Genomic DNA, 18,900 nt, shown 5'->3' with positions numbered 1-18,900 from the left:
CAAGTTCAAGGTAGCCTCAGCATTTTAGCAAGGCTCTAAATTTAGTGAGACCCTGTCTCAAACTGAGAAAAGTGTTGAGGGGGCTAGAGTTGTAGCTCAGCGGTAGATCACTTACCTGGCGTATGTGGGTTTGATCCTCAGTACCACATATAAATAAATAAAATAAAAGATCCATTGACAACTAAAAATATATTTTAAAAAATAAAAGGGTTGGGGATAAAACTTAGTGATAAAGACCTCTTGTGTTCTATCCCCGGGTTTAAAAAAAATAAATGGAGAAGAAGTTATATAATTTGTGTAATTGTATTTGGTGTGGACTAATGAATTCTCCTCTTTTTGCCACATGACGGTTGTTCACTTTTCTGGTTAGAAAAGTTTGTTGAAAAGGTGGATCTTGCCCATTTGAATTGCTTTTTCCCTTTTTTGAAGATTAATTGAACATGTGCACCGGCCTATTTCTGGATTTTCTATTCTGTTTTACTTATGTGTATGTTTTTATGCCAATTTCATATTATCTTGATTACTGTAGCCTTATAATAATTCTTGGTATTAGGTAGCCTTCTAACTTTGTTACTGTTTTTAAAAGTTGTTTTGGTTATCCTAGATTATTTGCTTTTCTCTGTAAATTTTTGGATCACTTTGTCAATTAAAAAAATTCTGAGATGTTGAATTGAATTGCAATGAATTTATAAGTGGATTGTGGGAGAATTGAAAGCAACATTGGGACTTTTGATCCATGATCACAATAAATCTTTTCATTTATAGATCTTTTAAAATTTCAGTGTTTTACAGTTTTTACTATATAGTTCTTTGGCATCTTTAATCTTTTTATTCCATGCTGGTGTTGTTTGATATTTTAAAATTTTAATTTCTGATTTTTGTGTCAAGTCTGAATTATCACATAGATTTTTCTAGCCTCCTTCCCTTATTGTTAAACTTTCATTCATTGAGAAACCTGGTTCTTGCCCTGGTCCATTGGATTGTTTAATTCATGAATGACAGTACAGTACTATACGTGTACAACAGCTGTACCACTGAGTTATGTTCCCAGTCCTTTTTAAAAGTTTTTTCTTTTTATTTTTGAGACAGGATCTCCCTAAATTCCTGAGTCTGGCCTCAAATTTGTGATTCTTCTGTTTCAGTCTCTTGAGTCACTTATAGGCAAGTACCACCATGCCCAGGTTGAGCTTTTTTTTTTTTTTTTTTTTTTTTTTTTTTTGAGGGGGTGGTGCTGGAGATTGAACCCAGGTCCTCATGCTTTCTAGTCAATCATTCTACCTCTGAGCCACATTACCAGTCCCCAGGTTCAGCATTTTTGACTTGTACGCTCAGGAAAACAAGTATAACTTTTATATAGTTCCTTTTGTTCTTTTCTTACTACTTATTTGCAAGGAACACTTTGGTCACTATTTTACACTCACTCCTTTGAGGTTATTTCTTGTGTTTGTAATACAGTTAAACTCTTGTAAATTTTGTCCATCCAGGACTCCTCCTTCCCACAATGATTTAATATTTGGATATGATAAAGTTCATATTTGTATTGTAAAGAACAATGGATTTGATAAGGACATAATGTTATAAATCTGCCATTATAGCATATACAAAACAGGTTTATTGATCTGAAATATTTTTACCTATGGAATCCATTCTTTCTTCCCACCCCTTGCAATCACTGTCTCTGGCATGCCATAAATTGAAATCGCTTTGTGACATTTTTAGACTGGCTTGCTTTTTTACTAGTGCTCTTGCATGCTCACATGTTCTTTTGTGTGTGTGTGTGTGTGTGTGTGTGTGTGTGTGTATTTGCATACATGTGTAGAGAGAGTGGGAGAGGTGATCCATTGTGTAGCTTTTTAGTTTTTTTGTTTGTTTGTTTGGTTTTTTGGGGGTACTGGGGATAGAATCCAGGGGCACTTAACCACTCTGTCACATCCCCAGCCCTTTTAAAATTTTATTTTGAGACAGGATCTCATTAAGTTGCTTAGATCTTCACTAAATTGCTGAGGCTGGCTTTGAACTCACTTTTCTGCCTCAACTTCCCAAGCCGTTGTGATTCCTCTCCTGTATCCTACCCAGCATCTGCAGGTGTGTGCCACCACGCCTGGCTCTATGTGTGTGTCTTTGGTGGTTGTTTAGCCTATTGCCTTTTATACTGAATGATATTCCATTGTATGGATCTCTCAGTTTATTTTTGATCCTGTTGAAGGATATCTCGGTTGCTTTCCATTTTTGGTAATTACGAATTAAGGTGTATGAATATTGGCATGCAGGGGTTTTTTTGTGGACATAAATTTTTAACTCATTTGAGTAATTCTGCATTCCTTCCATAAGTGAATGAGAGTTCTTTGTTTTCTGCATTCATGCTAGTGTTTGATATTGTCAGTTTGTTGAGTTTTAGCCATTCTAACAGGTGTGAGGTAATAATACCTCATTGCTCTATGCAGTTTCATAATGATATTGAACATGTTTCATGTGCTTAGTTGCTGTCTGCATATTTTATTTGGTGACATTTCCTTTTAGATCTTTAAAAGTCTGCCACCCACCCACCTCCAACTGGGAATTGAACCCATGGCCACTCTCCTACTGAGCAAATCCCCAGTTCTTTTTAAGATCAGGGTCCTGCTGAGTTGCTGAGAAGGCTTCAAACTTGAGATCCTGCTTCCCCAGCATCCCAAGTTGCTGGGATTACAGGTGTGTGCCACTGTGCCTGGCTTAAAACACTATTTTCTTATAACTCCCATTACAGTTTATTTATCTAATTATTTAAGTATTATTTTTTATTTGGCGTACAATAATTAAACATTTATGGGGTACCACTTGGTTTTGATATAAGTATACTTTGCATAATGTTTAAATCAGTGTAAGCATAGTTACCTAATCAAATGTTTATCATTTTTTTTTTTGTGGGGAAAACATATAAAATCCTTTCTCATGTTTTTTTTTTAATTATGCACATTACTATTATCTGTAGTCACCCTGTTGTACAATAGCATACCAGAACTCACTTTTCTCATCTAACTGTAATTGACTATCCATTGACCATGTTTCCCTAGCTCTTCTTCTCCTGTATCCTACCCAGCATCTGGTAACTGCTCTTCTACTCTCAACTTCTACAAGATCAGTGTTTTTAGATTCCACATAATTGAGATAATGGCATATTTGTTTTTCTGTGCTTGACTTATGTCACTTAAAATAATGTCCTCCATGTTGTCACCAATAACAGGATTGTATCCTTGTTTATGGTTGAATAGTCTTCCAGTGGGTATATAACCACATTTCCTTTTATTCACTCATTAGTTGATGGATTTTTGGGTTGATTGCATTTCTTGGCTATATTGTAAATAGTCCTGCAAGAAAGATGGGATTGCAGCTGTTTCTTTGACATAGGGATTCAAAGAAATTTTCAATTTTAATAAATTTCAACTTAATTTTTCTTTTATGGATTGTGAATTTGGTATTTGAAAAAATTCCTTGTGAAACCCCAGGTCCTATTTCTTTCCAATTTGAATTGGAATATTGTCTGTGTTCTTAAAAGAATGCAAGAAAAAGTCATTGAGACCACCCTGTTCATAATGCTTAATGACACAAATTTTTGTTTTTTTTTAGAGAGAGAGAGAATTTTTTTTTAATATTTATTTTTCAGTTTTCGGTAGACACAACGTCTTTATTTTTATGTGGTGCTGAGGATCGAACCCAGCGCCCTGCGCATGCCAGGCGAGGACCGCTTGAGCCACATGCCTAGCCTCAAGTTTTTTTTTTTAAATACTATATGCAAATTTCATTTTTGTTAAAGCTTGCTCACTCCTCTAAATGCTGTCTTTACTATTTTGTCCTTTTTGTTTTAGACTTAAATCTTGCCTTAAATTTCCTTTAGCAGTTTCCACTTGATTACATTCTTTACTGCCTTCTAGCTGTCCATTTTTTTCTATATTCTTATTTTGCTGTTTCATTATGTTCAGACTGGATTATAATATTTTAATTTTCCTTTCTATGTTTTCCTTCCCTTCTTTAGATAGTTTATTTAAATTTAGATGAGAATTTTTAAAATTTGTGTATCTTTATTTTTAGCAGACATGTATTAAGAAAAAAATTTTAAATACTTAATAGTGGCCTATGGCTTCCTTTTTTTTCTTTTTAAAATTTGTTCTAATTAGTTATACCTGACAGTAGAATGCATTTTTGACACATCATATGTAAATGAATATAATTTCTCATTCTTCTGGTTGTACATGATGTAGAATCCACTGGTCATGTAGTCCTATATGTACATATGGTAATAATGTCAGATTTATTCTACTATCCTTTGTATCCTCCTACCCCTCCCTTCTCTCTCCCCTAATCCAAAGTAACTCTGTTCTCTACTAGCCTCCCCTGCTGTTAATTAACATCCGCATATCCCAGAAAACATTTAGCATTTGGTTTTTGAGGATTGGTATATTTCGCTTAGCATGATATTCTCTAGCTCCATTCTTTTTCCTGCAAATGCTATAATTTAATTCTTCTTTAAGGCTGAGTAGTATTCCATTGTGAATGTATACCACATTTTCTTTATCCATTCATCTATTGAATGACACCTAGATTGGTTCCATGGTTTAGTTGTTGTGAATTGAGCTGCTATAAACATTGATGTGGCTGTATCACTGTAATGTGCTGATTTTAAGTCCTTTGGGTATAAACCGAGGAGTAAGATAACTGGGTCAAATAATGGTTCCATTCCAAGTTTTCTGAGGAATCTTCGTATCACTTTCCATAATGGTTACAACCACTATGACTTCCTTTTTAAAGAAATCGGTATATTATAATTACACAACAGTGGGATTTGTTGTAGCATACATGCACATAATGTAATTTGATGTTTCATTATCCAGTACCTTGCTTTCTTTTTTTTTTTTTTTTTTTTGTTACTAGGGATTGAACCCCAGGGGTGCTTTACCACTGAGCCACATCCTCAGCCCTTTTTAAAATATTTTATTTAGAGACAATGTCTCGCTGAATTTAAGGCCTTGCTAAGTTGCTCAGGCTGATTTAGAACTTGGAATCCTCCTGCCTCAGCCTCTGCAGCTGCTGGGATTATAGGTATGTGCCACCGTGCCCAGTCCCTTTATTTTGTATTTTGATAAAGGGTATTATTAAGTTGCTTAGGGCCTCACTAAGTTGCTGAGGCTTGTCTAGAACTCACAATTCTGCCTCAGCCTCCTGAGTTGCTGGCATTCAGGCATGTGCCACTGTGCTCAGCCTTAGTACTTGATTTCTTGTTAAATGTACAATTTAAAAAATTGTTTGGTGGTGGGCAACCTCTGTTAGGATCCCCTCTTGCCCTTGTAGAGATCTGTTCCTATTCTTCACACTTGAATAAATCCTACTCCTTTCACTCTTAAAAGAGGAGAAAATTATTTGGTGAAGTAATTTCTTCTTCTGGAATTAATATAAAATTGTTACTTTTTTAAAAAAATACTGATTAAATTTAAGTTTTTCTATTCTCTTTTTCTGTACTGGGAATTGAACCCTAGGCCTCTCACATTCTAGTTCCACTACTTTTAGCTACACTTTCAGTCCTTTTTAAATTTTATTTTGAGACAGGTTCTCACTAAATTGACCAGTCTGGCCTGGAATTTGCAATACTCCTGCCTTCCCCTTTCTAAATTGCTGGGATTATAGGCATTTGCCATCATGCCTGGTTAACTGATTCTTTAGAAGGTACCTGTTCTGGGATTATTATTTTACTTATTTTTGTTTGTTCTTGGAGTGCTGAAGATTGAACCCAGGACCCTGTGTATGCTAGGCAAGTACTCTACTATACACCCCCAATCCTGAATTATTAATTTTTAATAAGAACTTTAATTTTGGAGGACTTAATAATCAGTGCTTAAGGTTTTTTTTTTTTTTTTTTTTTTTTTTTTTTTTTTTTGTATTAGGGATTTTGAACCCAGGGGTGCTTAACCACTGATACACATCCCCATCCATTTTTATTTTGAGATAGGGTCTCACTAAGTTTCTTTGGGCTTTGCTGTGTTGCTCAGGCTGCCTTTGAACTAGTGATTCTTTTGTCTCAGCCTCCCAAGCCACCACCTCACCCAACTAAGCTTTGGTACTTTTAAGTTTAATATCTACATATTTGAGGTACACTGATATTTTATTGTTCACGATATTAAAAATGCTGAGTAGGTTGTAGAAACTGGATTGGTCTTAAGTTGTAAACTTGTTAATTTTGGATACTTGTCTGTATCTTAAGATTTTTGTTTATTTGTTTGCTTTTTTATTGGAAATACCTAGTTAGAGTAGTTGGCTAGAACAGATGCCCTTGGGGAGGAAGATAGCAGGAAGATAACATTTTCTGAGCTGTATAATTTATGGCAGCCTCCTTTTAGTTTACATGGGAAAGATGATTTTTAAAATGAGCGAATGGAAATAAAAGGCTACTAGTTTGTGAAATAGTATGACAAAGTTTTGAGTCTGACTTGGGGTCCAGAGTAAGTGTCTTTCTGTTCTTGTTGAAACATGGGGATGAAGTGATTAGAGTAAGGGTAGAGGATAACTTGAAAGAGTCATGAAAAATATGTGTGGATATTTTTGAAACTGCTAAGAAAAGTAGGTGGGGTGTACTGGGCAATAGATATGCAAAAACTATGTATATTGGTGATTGCCTACTTAGTTGAAAGCCTGTGGGATGAATATGGATGGAAGAGTATAATGATATAATTACAGCATAGATTTCAATTAGAGGAGTGTCCTGATCAGAGAGCCTTATAGTTGAATAAGCAAGATCCTACCAAAATACTTGAGAGAATAAGATACTAGAATAAACAATATTCAACCTCATTTAGAGAGGAGAATTCACATGTTCCAGAAATAGAGGAAGAAACAATCCAATATTAAAATTATAAGCTTTGTTTTAAAAGAGCTTATTTTCAAAAATAAAAATAGAATATTCACATATTTGCATATAATTTTCACTTAGATATAATTTTTTAAAGCTATTCCATAATTTTAATTTTCTTTTAATCCATAATTTATAATAAACCTTTTCATTTATTCAACTTATTCTAGACATAAGATTGCAATACTTAATTCCTGCTATGTGGCTTTATATAAATATAAGATATTTATAAATTCCTTTCTTTTTCTTTTTTTCCCCCTCTCAGAACTGGGAATTGAACGTGGAGCCTCATGCCTGCTACAGGGCAGCTACTCTGCCTCTGAGCTATAGCCCTAGGCCTAGACGTTAATAATTTTAGTGGTTTCTCTTAGGGTTTTTCCGCCTTCATTCTCCACTCTCATCCCGGCTTTATCTCATAACCTGTATTAGCTCTTATTCTTCTTCTCATTGTATCCAGTCTGGCCCATTTGATCTGCCTTGGTATTTAACTACTTTTCTATACAGATATCTTTTATTGTTGTTGTTTGGGGTACTGGGGATTGAACCCAGGGGCACTTAACACTGAGCCACATCCCCAGGCCCATTTTATTTTGAGACAGGGTCTCACCAAATTGTTTAGGGCCTCACTAACTTGCTGAGGCTGGCTTTGAACAGTGATCCTTCTGCCTCCGAATCCCAAGCTTGTGAGATTACAGGGGTGGGCTACCATGGCGCTGGCTATAGATGTCTTTTAACATCTATAGATGTCTCCCTTGCCCTCCATTTCTCTTTGCTTTAACTAAAACTGTGGATTGAATATCCCATGTTGAACATAGTGGAACTGACTTCCTTATTGTTCTCTCTAACTCCTCTTTCATACTTGTCTTTGTAGGCATTATGAAAGATATAAAGCCTGACAATGAATGAGCTTAAACTCGGACTGGCCTTTAACCTATATAGTTGTTTGCCAGCCCCAAAGTCCCTCTCACACCAGCATGAACTCATATAGCTTATTTTATTCTTTGTACTTTCCTTTTCTTCATTCTTATGGATAGTCGATAGATTGATATGTCAGAACTACAGTAACCTGAATATTACCTTCATATTCTCTTACTCATTTTTATATCTTCAGATATTTCTTGTTATTTCCCTGAAAAAGAGAAAAAAGAAAAAACACAAGTCATCCCCAAATAAGCACAGTCACGTTTTGCTTAACAGGAAAATACATTGTGAGTTATTGATCACTGGATATTTCCTCACTGTTGGACCATCACATTATACTTACACAAACCTAGATGGTCAGTCAATTCATGTGGCCTCTTGATGGGGTACAGAGATGTGGTAGTCAGGCTTTATGACACACATGCAGTCCCAGCTACATGGAAGGCTGAGGCAGGAGGATCACAAATTCAGAACCAACCTCACAACTTAGTGAAACTGTGTCTCAAAATAAAATAAAAAGGACTGGGGATAAAACTCAGTGGTACAGCACTTTGTCTAGCGTGTGTGAGGTCCTAGATTCAATCCCCACTACTCCCCCACTCCCCCACAAAAGAGAAATAAATGCAATATTTATGAGACTGCTGCCAGCATAATACAGCATTTACAGTAGGCTGCTTTCCAGTAGGCTTTTTAAAAAACAATAAAAATATAGCATATTAAACATAAACAAGTAACATTGTTCTCACCAATTATATAATGTATATAATTAAATATGCTATACTTTTTATACTATTGGCAGCGTGGTTAGTTTGTGTATATTGGCATTACCACATGCCTTGTGCTGTAATGTTTGTATGCAATGATAGGAATGTCTCAGCTCCATTATAATATTTTATTTTTGGTGGGGGATATCAAACCCAGGGCCTTACACATACTAGGCAAGAGCTTACCACTGAACTATACTACTAGTATGATCTTTTTTTGAACTGAGGTTTGAATCCAGGGGCATTTTAAACTGAACTGCATCCCCAGCCCTTTTTATTTTTTTATTTTGAGATAAGATCTGACTGAGTTGCTAGGGCTTCTCTGAGAAGCTGGCCTCAAACTTGGGATCCTTATGTCTTAGCCTCCCGAGTCTTCGGGATTTCAGGTATTTGCCACCATCCCAGCCCACTAGGATAATTTAATGGGATCATCATTGTGTATATTGGTCTTTTTTTGACTGAAATGGCATTATGCAGGGCTGTGATTGTGGCTCAGCGGTAGAGCACTCGCCTAGCACGAGCGGGACCCGGGTTAGATTCTCAGCACCACATTAAAAAAGTAATAATAATAAAGGCATTGTGTTGTGTCCATCTACAAAAAAAGATTCTCTCTCTCCCCCACACACACTTAAAAAAAAAAAAGAAAAGAAATGGCGTTATGCCATGCATAACTATAGTTCAGTGTACAGTTTCGAAAAGTTGTAACAAAAAATTTATGTCTCATTTTCTGGATTTATTTCCTAAAATTTGCTCATGTGAAAATACTTTTGTCAAGAATACAACATAGGTAACATTGTGTATGTTTTATCCTCTCATGTTAGGAAGAATATATTATTAGACTGTCCCACTATTGATATTGCTAAGTTTGATCATTTGGTTAAGTTCAGAACTCTTTATTGTAAAAGTCGGTTTCCATATTTTATAACTTGTAAGTAATGGGAGGGTGTTAGGATTCCCAATAATTTTATTGAAAATTTAATTGGCATTCTAAGTATTGAACCTAGGACTTGGTGCACTCCAGGCAAGTGCTCTAGCACTGAGCCACTCCCCCAGCCCTTCCAATAGCTTTTAACATATGTTTTTATTCTATTTGCCCACTCAGTACCATAAACTTTAAAATCTGTTCTGTCCTCTTAACAATTTACCAGAGCTGTTTCTTATATAATCAGAAGTTTAAAAGATTTTCTCATCTGCCAGAATAAAACCTAAGGGACAGAAATGAAGTTGCAACAATGGAAGTAAAGCAGGAGAGGCCAGTGGTAAAGCAGACCTCAATGGCTCTTAGTGATTGTATTTGCATACTTGGAAGGTGTGCTAAACACAATCATGAAATATAAAATTGTCCTTTGTTCCTTAGAGCTATTATAAAGAAGCTATTTTAAAACTCTGAGCTAATGCTTTGCCTTCTTTAAGGAATCTTGGTTAGAGTTAATATATTTTTTTATTTTGTAGGTTTAAATGTAATGCTGGATATTTATATCTCCTTTTAAGGTAAGTTTCTTATTTTAATTTTTTTTTTGAAACTACAGTATTCTTTTAAACTCAGTACTCAAGTAGCTTGTCTAGAATTTTACTTGCTGAAATTCTATTAGTAAATATTTACCACCTGAGCTTATAGATTTTATCATAGAGAAGAATGTTATCCTCAGGAGAATGGTCTTTTCTGTACATATAGTGTTTAATATACCTAATATTTGAATGCTGAGGAAAATTGGTAGGTTGTCTTAGAATCTGGGGTTTATACATTTTTGGTAACTCTGTTTGCTTTAACATTGACATACTTGAGTTTGGAATTGTGTATGTTAATTCCTTAAGGCTGTTGTAATAAAAATAGAGATTGAATATCCCTTATTTGAAATGCTTGCAATCAAAAATATTTCAGATTTTGGATATTTTAAAATTTTGGAATATTTGCATTTATATAGTATCTTGGAGATGGGACCCAAGTCTGAATGTGAAAATCATTTATGTTTCAGGTATAGACTGAATATATGGTATTTTTAATATAGCTGCAGGTTGACTGTGACCTATCAAATGAGGACAGGTGTAGATATTTTGGATATTTTTTCTTTTCTTTCTCTCTCTCTTTTTTTTTTTTTTTTTTTTGTACCAGGGATTGAACTCAGGAGCACTCGACCACTGAGTGACATCCTCAGCCCTATTTTGTATTTTATTTGAAGACAGGTCTCACTGTGTTGCTTAGCACCTCGCCATTGCTGAGGCTGGCTTTGAACTTGAGATCCTCTTGTCTCAAGCCTCCCAATATTTTTCCATTTTTGTCTTCATGTTAGTGCTCAGAAAGTTTCAGATTTTGGAGCATTTGGGAGTTTTGGATGAGGTATGCTCCATCTGTACTGCAAATAGGGTCACTTAATACAGCAGAAATTATTCTCTTGAAGATCTGGAGGCCAGAAGTCCAAAAATCAGTGTTGGCAGAGTATATGCCCTCCACAGACTCTAGGGGAGACCTCCTTCCTTTCCCCTTCCCAGCTTATGGTGGTTCTTGGTTTTCACTTGTTTCTGTTCAGTCTTCACTTGGTCTTCTTTTCTCTGTCTCCAAATCTACTCCTTATAAAGATACCAGTAATGGGGTTTGGGAGCCCACGTTAATCAACTATGACCCCATCTTAACTTTTATGTCTGCAGATACCCTATTTCCAAATAAGATTACATTTTCAGGTCCTGGGGTTAGAACTTTAATGTATCTTTTTGGAGTATACAGTTCATCCCATAACAGTTGGGAGTTGACATACTCAGGTTGTAGCAAAATTGAGCTACTGTGCTTATTTTGAATCTTGAGCCCTATGGTTCTAGAGGTACCAAAATATTTTGGGATTGGAATGGAAATAAAAGTAAATGCTAGATTTCTCAAGGCAGTTTAGGGCTATTTCATTTCTTTTCTTTCTTTCTTTTCTTTTCTTTTTTTTTTTTTTTTGTGGCACTGAGAATTAAACCCAGGGTCACATGCATGCTAGGAAGCACTCTACTACTTAGCTACACCACAGCCCTTTATTTTATTTTGTGATAGGATCTCACCAAGACCAGGGTGGCCTCAAATTTTTCATCCTCCTGCTCCAGCTGCTCAAGTAGCTGGGCCATTTCTAACAGATTTTGAATTAGAGGAACAAGTATATTTTTTAACGTTTATAAATAAAAAGACTGGTTATCTCTTAATATTTGTGAATTTGGCCTAAAAAGGATTGTGGCCCTACTGAGTAGTGGTAAGAGGGAAACCAAGTAAACAGGTAGTTTCTTTTGGTTATCTATGTGTAAGTTTTGCCTAGTAATAGCATTATTTAAAAAAAAATTATATTAGGAACATACTCTTTTTAGTTGTGTAACTTAAACCTTTTTAAAGCTTGCTAATAATGTTTTAAATCTTCCCGAAACATAAGAAGTAAAATATTAAGGTGGGGTCATTGAAGTCCACTTTCAAAAGCTTTCTTAGGTGTTGCATATAGTGAACCTAGCTCAGTATCTGGCCATTGACAGGTTCCCGAGACATTAGTTATTATTATTAGTGAGCCTTCCTAGGAAAATGAAGGAGGTTTGAAGTAGCCATGAAAATTAGGAAAGTGCTTTCCAACTCTTACTTTTGATAGTGTTGTGTTGGACTGGTTAGTATGTTCACTGTTCCAGTCATTAGTTTTAGTTTGGGTCATGAATTACTGAAAAATTTAGATTATAATTAAAATGAAAGTATTTTTTTTAAATGTAGGATAATACATATTATGTATTGTTTCTTTTCTGGGGTTTGAGATTTGAAGGTAATGTTCTGTATTACCTGTATTATGTGATGTTTGTGAACAAATAGCAAATCCAGATTACATTAAATTTTTTCTTTGTTCTCTTCTTCCATTTAAGTAACATACTATATTAATGCAGCAAGTCCTAAAGCCATAATGTGGCATGCCATCCTTTTTGAGAGGTGAATAATATTGAATAAAAATGGCTGACAGAAGTGGGAAGATGGTTCCAGGACAAGTGTATATTGAAGTGGAATATGATTATGAATATGAAGCCAAGGACAGAAAGATTGTGATAAAACAAGGGGAGCGGTATATCTTGGTGAAAAAGACCAATGATGACTGGTGGCAAGTTAAACCAGATGAGAATTCCAAAGCCTTTTATGTGCCAGCCCAATATGTTAAGGAGGTCACCCGCAAAGCTCTAATGCCGCCTATTAAGCAGGCAGTTGGACTGCCAAATAATTCTATGAAAATGATGCAGAGTCCACACCTTCAGAGATCGACAGAAAATGTGAACAAATTGCCTGAGCTTTCAAGTTTTGGGAAGCCATCATCGTCTGTTCAAGGAACAGGTCTTATTCGTGATGCCAATCAGAATTTTGGACCCAATTATAATCCAGGTCCCACTCTCAATCTAAGCCTGGACCTGACCCATAATAATGCAAAGTTTAACAGTGACGCACATTCTCCTAAAGTTTGTAGCCAGAACAGGACGCGCTTATTTGGTCACTTTCCTGGTCCAGAGTTCTTGGACATTGAGAAAACTAGCTTCTCCCAGGAACAGTCTTGTGATTCAGTAGGAGAAGGCTCGGAAAGAACCCATCAAGATTCTGAATCTGGAGATGAACTTAGCAGCAGCTCCACTGAACAGATAAGGGTAAGATTTAGAATAGAATGGTGAAACACATGTCCTACTTTAATTAAAAATTAATTTTGTATTTTATTTAAAGTCTTTATATAAGATTTAGGACTTATTTGTTTTGCTTTATATTTTCAGAATATGTGGATTCTGTCTTGATATAAAGAGTTAGAAAATATGTCACTTTATGGTTTTCATAATTCTTTGCCTTTCAGGACTAGGACTACTTTAAATTTGGGAAAGTTATTTTTTTCTCTTTATTGCCTAAGGCAGAAGGGATTTACTTATTTTAGGCAGTGATGATATTTCTTTTTACCTTTTTCTTGTATCTGGAGATCAAACCCAGGACTTCTCACGTTCTGTGAAAGTGCTCTGCCACTGAGCTATGACCTTGCTTTTTGTTTTTCTATTTTGAGACAAGGTCTTATTCAATTATGCAGACTAGCCTTGAACTTGTGATCCTCCTGTCTTAGCTTCCACATAGCTGGGCTTTCAGGTGTGTGCCACCACACCTTGCTTAATGTTTCTTTTAATAGAAAAACTTTTACTGTTTCCTTTCTCTGCTCATTTTTGACTTATTTCTAATAAATCTCAGACAATAATAGATACATGAGATGTCACTGGAGTATTAACCACTAGCTATTGCTCATTGAAACTAGTTTACTAACCTTAAATACCAAAAAATGTAGAGCAAAGGAACCTTTACTTCCACTAATATACTTTTGTGACTTAAATATCTAAATATTCACTCTTGACTACATGGAACTTTAGCCTACAAAAAATTTTAGGTTGTTGATTTCAGGGTTGATTCCCCCCACCCCTCTTCTCTTAACCTAATTTTGTTTTGCCTCCTATTTTTGCTGCCAGGTTATGCCAGTTTATTTTTCATGTGAAGTAAAGCCATTTTAAAAGCATATTCATATGACTGGCGATGTGGCTTAGTGGCAGAATGCTTGTTCAGCTGTGCAAAGCCCTGGGAGTAGTGGCACACACCTGTAATCCCAGCTACTTGGGAGGTTGAAGCAAGAAGATCACAGGTTGGAGGCCAGTCTCAGCAACTTAGCAAGGCCTTATCACAAAATTTAAGAAAAAAAAAGGTCTGGGATATTCTTCAGTGGTAAAGTTGCCTCTGGGTTCAGTCTGCAGTACTACTCCACTGCCCCCCAAATATGGGTGAAATTAAAATTTGGGTGCATTTAGGAAAGTCTAATTTTAAGTAAATTTAAAAATTATTAAGTTTGGGGGTGAAGCTCGGTTGTAGGGTATTCATCAAGCTAAGTCAGTGTATGACTAGAAGGTTACTTAGTTGTGGTCTCATTGTCATGGAAGTATATTCTTTTTGTAGGTTGTAACTTTTCTTGTAATATTTTTGAATGAAATAGGAAAAGGGAAGGTTCTCTAGAAAAACTTAAGGTGTTTGAGATCAGTTTATCATTGTGGGTATCAGTAGACTTTCCTTCAATCTTTATATGACACTCTGACATAGAATATATAGTGTTTCCTGACGTTTTTCTATGTTAGCTCCTTATCAAGCTAATGGGCTTTGGGAGATACATGTTTTCTTTTCCAACCAGCTATCTGTATATTTCACCCATTGTATTTACTTGCATGAACAATTATGTGTTCTTTTCATTGTGGTCATCTTAAGTTCACTCCACTGGAAGTTCATGGTTCCCAACTTCTACTTGGTCGCAGTACTATTTGGAAGTACTACCAGATTTCTTTGACCAGCTGTCTTCCTAACTCTGAGACAGTTGTTTTAAACCTTTTCCATTTTCTTAATTTCACTGATTCATTTGCTTTTTCCTGTGCTCTTACTAGATAACTTTGTTGCCTTCTACTTCATAGCAAAAAATAAAAGCCATGTTATCAGAACTACTTCAACTTTGGTGAGCACATTTTGCATAGTAGTTAATAGTTTTGGCCTTAAATTTGAATCTGGTTCCATATCACTTGCCAGCCATGTGATAATCAGAAAAAATTACTTTTATTTTTCTTTGTGGTGGTAGGTGTAGAATTCAGGGTCTCACACATGTGAGGCCAGTATTCTACCACTGAGTTTCAACCCAAGGAAAACTTACTTAACCTCCATGTGGCAATTAACTTCATCTTAAAATGAGGATCATAGAGTTGTTGAGTACATAGTAAATACATTAGGTATCTATTGATGATTAATAAATTTTATTATCTCTCGATTTCTGTGGACCAGTAAATCAGCAACTTAGCTGAATAGATGCGAAGGCTTGGGGTCTCTCCTGGGGTTGCTCCAGTATTATACAGGCCTGACTGGCCTGGGGGAGCTGCTTCTGAAGATGATTTAGTCCAATGGTTCTAGTTATGCCTCTTTACAGCTGCTTGAGTGTTGTTTTTTGTTTTTTTTTAATTCGTTATTCAAAACATTACAAAGATTGCAGAATCACATTGGTTACACATCCATATTTTTACATAATGCCATAATAGTAACTATTGTATTCTGCTACCTTTCCTATCCTCTACTATCCCCCCTCCCCTCCCCTCCCATCTTCTCTCTCTACCCCATCTACTGTAATTCATTTCTCTCCTTATTTTTTTTTTTTTTTTACCATTCCCCTCACAACCTCTTATATGTAATTTTGTGTAACAATGAGGGTCTCCTTCCATTTCCATGCAATTTCCCTTTTCTCTCCCTTTCCCTCCCACCTCATGACTCTATTTAATGTTAATCTTTTCCTCCTGCTCTTCCTCCCTGCTCTGTTCTTGGTTGCTCTCATTATATCAAAGAAGACATTTGGCATTTGTTTTTTAGGGATTGGCTAGCTTCACTTAGCATAATCTGCTCTAATGCCATCCATTTCCCTGCAAATTCCATGATTTTGTCATTTTTTAGTGCTTCGGAGTACTCCATTGTATATAAATGCCACATTTTTTTTTATCCATTCATCTATTGAGGGGCATCGAGGTTGGTTCCACAGTCTAGCTATTGTGAATTGTGCTGCTATGAACATCAATGTGGCAGTATCCCTGTAGTACGCTCTTTTAAGGTCTTCAGGGAGTAGTCCAAGAAGGGCAATAGCTGGGTCAAATGGTGGTTCCATTCCCAACTTTCCCAGGAATCTCCATACTGCTTTCCATATTGGCCGCACCAATTGGCAGTCCCACCAGCAATGTACAAGAGTACCCTTTTCCCCACATCCTTGCCAGCACTTGTTGTTGTTTGACTTCATAGTGGCTGCCAATCTTACTGGGGTGAGATGGTATCTTAGGGTGGTTTTGATTTGCATTTCTCTGACTGCTAGAGATGGTGAGTATTTTTTCATGTACTTGTTGATTGATTGTATGTCCTCCTCTGAGAAGTGTCTGTTCAGGTCTTTGGCCCATTTGTTGATTGGGTTATTTGTTTTCTTATTGTTTAATTTTTTGAGTTCTTTGTATACTCTGGATATTAGGGCTCTATCTGAAGTGTGAGGAGTAAACATTTGTTCCCAGGATGTAGGCTCCCTGTTTACCTCTCTTATTGTTTCTCTTGCTGAGAAAAAACTTTTTAGTTTAAGTAAGTCCCATTTGTTGATTCTAGTTATTAACTCTTGTGCTATGGATGTCCAATTAAGGAATTTGGAGCCCGACCCCACAATATGTAGATCGGAGCCAACCTTTTCTTCTATCAGACGCATAGTCTCTGATTTGATATCAAGGTCCTTGATCCATTTTGAGTTAACTTTTGTGCATGGCGAGAGAAAGGGATTCAGTTTCATTTTGTTGCATATGGATTTCCAGTTTTCCCAGCACCATTTGTTGAAGATGCTATCCTTCCTCCATTGCATGCTTTTAGCCCCTTTATCAAATATAAGATAGTTGTAGTTTTGTGGATTGGTTTCTGTGTCCTCTATTCTGTACCATTGGTCCACCCGCCTGTTTTGGTACCAGTACCATGCTGTTTTTGTTACTATTGCTCTGTAGTACAGTTTGAAATCTGGTATCGCTACACCTCCTGATTCACACTTCCTGCTTAGAATTGCTTTTGCTATTCTGGGTCTTTTATTTTTCCATATGAATTTCATGATTGCTTTATCTATTTCTACAAGAAATGCCATTGGGATTTTGATTGGCATTGCATTAAACCTATAGAGAACTTTTGGTAATATCGCCATTTTGATGATATTAGTTCTGCCTATCCATGAACAGGGTATATTTTTCCATCTTCTAAGATCTTCTTCTACTTCTCTCTTTAGGGTTCTGCAGTTTTCATTGTATAAATCTTTCACCTCTTTTGTTAGGTTGATTCCCAAGTATTTTATTTTTTTTTTGAGGATATTGTGAATGGAGTGTTTTTCCTCATTTCCGTTTCAGAAGTTTTGTCGCTGATATACAGAAATGCCTTTGATTTATGCGTGTTGATTTTATATCCTGCCACTTTGCTGAATTCATTTATTAGTTCTAGTAGTTTCTTTGTAGATCCTTTGGGTCTTCTAGGTATAGAATCATGTCATCTGCAAATAGTGATAATTTAAGTTCTTCTTTTCCAATTTTTATGCCTTTAATTTCTTTCATCTAATTGCTCTGGCCAGTATTTCGAGAACTATATTGAATAGAAGTGGTGAGAGAGGGCATCCCTGTCTTGTTCCAGATTTTAGAGGGAATGCCTTGAGTTTTTTTTTTTTTTTCCATTTAGAATGATGCTAGCCTGAGGCTTAGCATAGTTTGCTTTTACAATGTTGAGGTAAGTTCCTGTTATCCCTAGTTTTTCTAATGTTTTGAACATAAAGGGATGCTGTACTTTGTCAAATGCTTTTTCTGCGTCTATCGAGATGATCATATGGTTCTTATCTTTAAGTCTATTGATGTGGTGAATAACGTTTATTGATTTCTGTATATTGAACCAGCCTTGCATCCCAGGGATGAATCCTACTTGATCATGGTGCACGATCTTTTTGATATGTTTTTGTATATGATTTACCAGAATTTTATTGAGGATTTTTGCATCTAAATTCATTAGAGATATTGGTCTGTAGTTTTCTTTCTTTGAGGTGTCTTTATCTAGTTTGGGAATCAGGGTGATATTGGCCTCATAGTATGAATTTGGAAGTTCTCCCTCTTTTTCTATCTCCTGAAATAGATTGTGGAGTATTGGTATTAGTTCTTCTTTAAAGTTCTTGTAAAACTCTGCTGTATATCCATCCGGTCCTGGGCTTTTCTTGGTTGGTAGTCTTTTGATGGCTTCTTCTATTTCCTCACTTGATATTGGTCTGTTTAGGTTGTTTATATCTTCCTGATTCAATCTGGGTAGTTCATATGTCTTAAGGAATTTATCGATGCCTTCACTATCTTCTATTTTATTAGAGTATAGGGTTTCAAAATAATTTCTAATTATCTTCTGTATTTCTGAATTGTCTGTTGTGATGTTGCCTTTTTCATCCTGTAAGCTAGTAATTTGGGTTCTCTCTCTTCTTCTCTTTGTTAGCGTGGCTAGTGGTCTATCAATCTTATTTATTTTTTCAAAGAACCAACTTTTAGTTGGCTTTGTTATTCACTGTAATTCTCTGGAGATTGATCCAGGTTTGTGTGTCTATCAATATTCATTCTTTTTATTGTCGAGCAGTCTTCTGTGATATGGTTATGCCATAGTTTATTTAACCATTTATCCATTTAAGAATGTGTAGGGTTTTTTTTTTCCCTTCTAGTTTTTGGCTTCATTAAAAGAAAACTGTTCAAAACATGTTTGTACAGGTTGGTGTGTGAAGGTAACTATTTCTC

The 18,900-nt window shown here is 35.8% G+C and overlaps 1 protein-coding gene across 6 annotated transcripts in view; it reads left to right on the top strand.

The window, feature by feature from the left end:
* Window positions 1–18,900, top strand: part of ARHGAP12 (Rho GTPase activating protein 12) — a 116,713-nt gene that overhangs the window by 6,018 nt on the left and 91,795 nt on the right. For 5 of the 6 annotated variants that reach the window (XM_081300474.1, XM_081300475.1, XM_081300473.1 and 2 more), the window contains exons 2-3: window positions 10,015–10,053; window positions 12,427–13,188. In XM_081300474.1, the coding sequence (XP_081156600.1) occupies window positions 12,511–13,188 (678 nt within the window). In that variant the 5' untranslated portion in view covers window positions 10,015–10,053; window positions 12,427–12,510. Of the gene's footprint in view, window positions 1–2,530; window positions 2,692–10,014; window positions 10,054–12,426; window positions 13,189–18,900 lie in introns of those variants that run through there. The other variant, XM_081300471.1, reaches the window with a different exon arrangement.

This window comes from Spermophilus citellus, assembly GCF_964194105.1.
Source record: "Spermophilus citellus genome assembly, chromosome: 6".
Taxonomy (NCBI): domain Eukaryota; kingdom Metazoa; phylum Chordata; class Mammalia; order Rodentia; family Sciuridae; genus Spermophilus; species Spermophilus citellus.
Note: the sequence above shows the minus strand (reverse complement) of the source record. Positions and strands in the feature narration are given on the sequence as shown.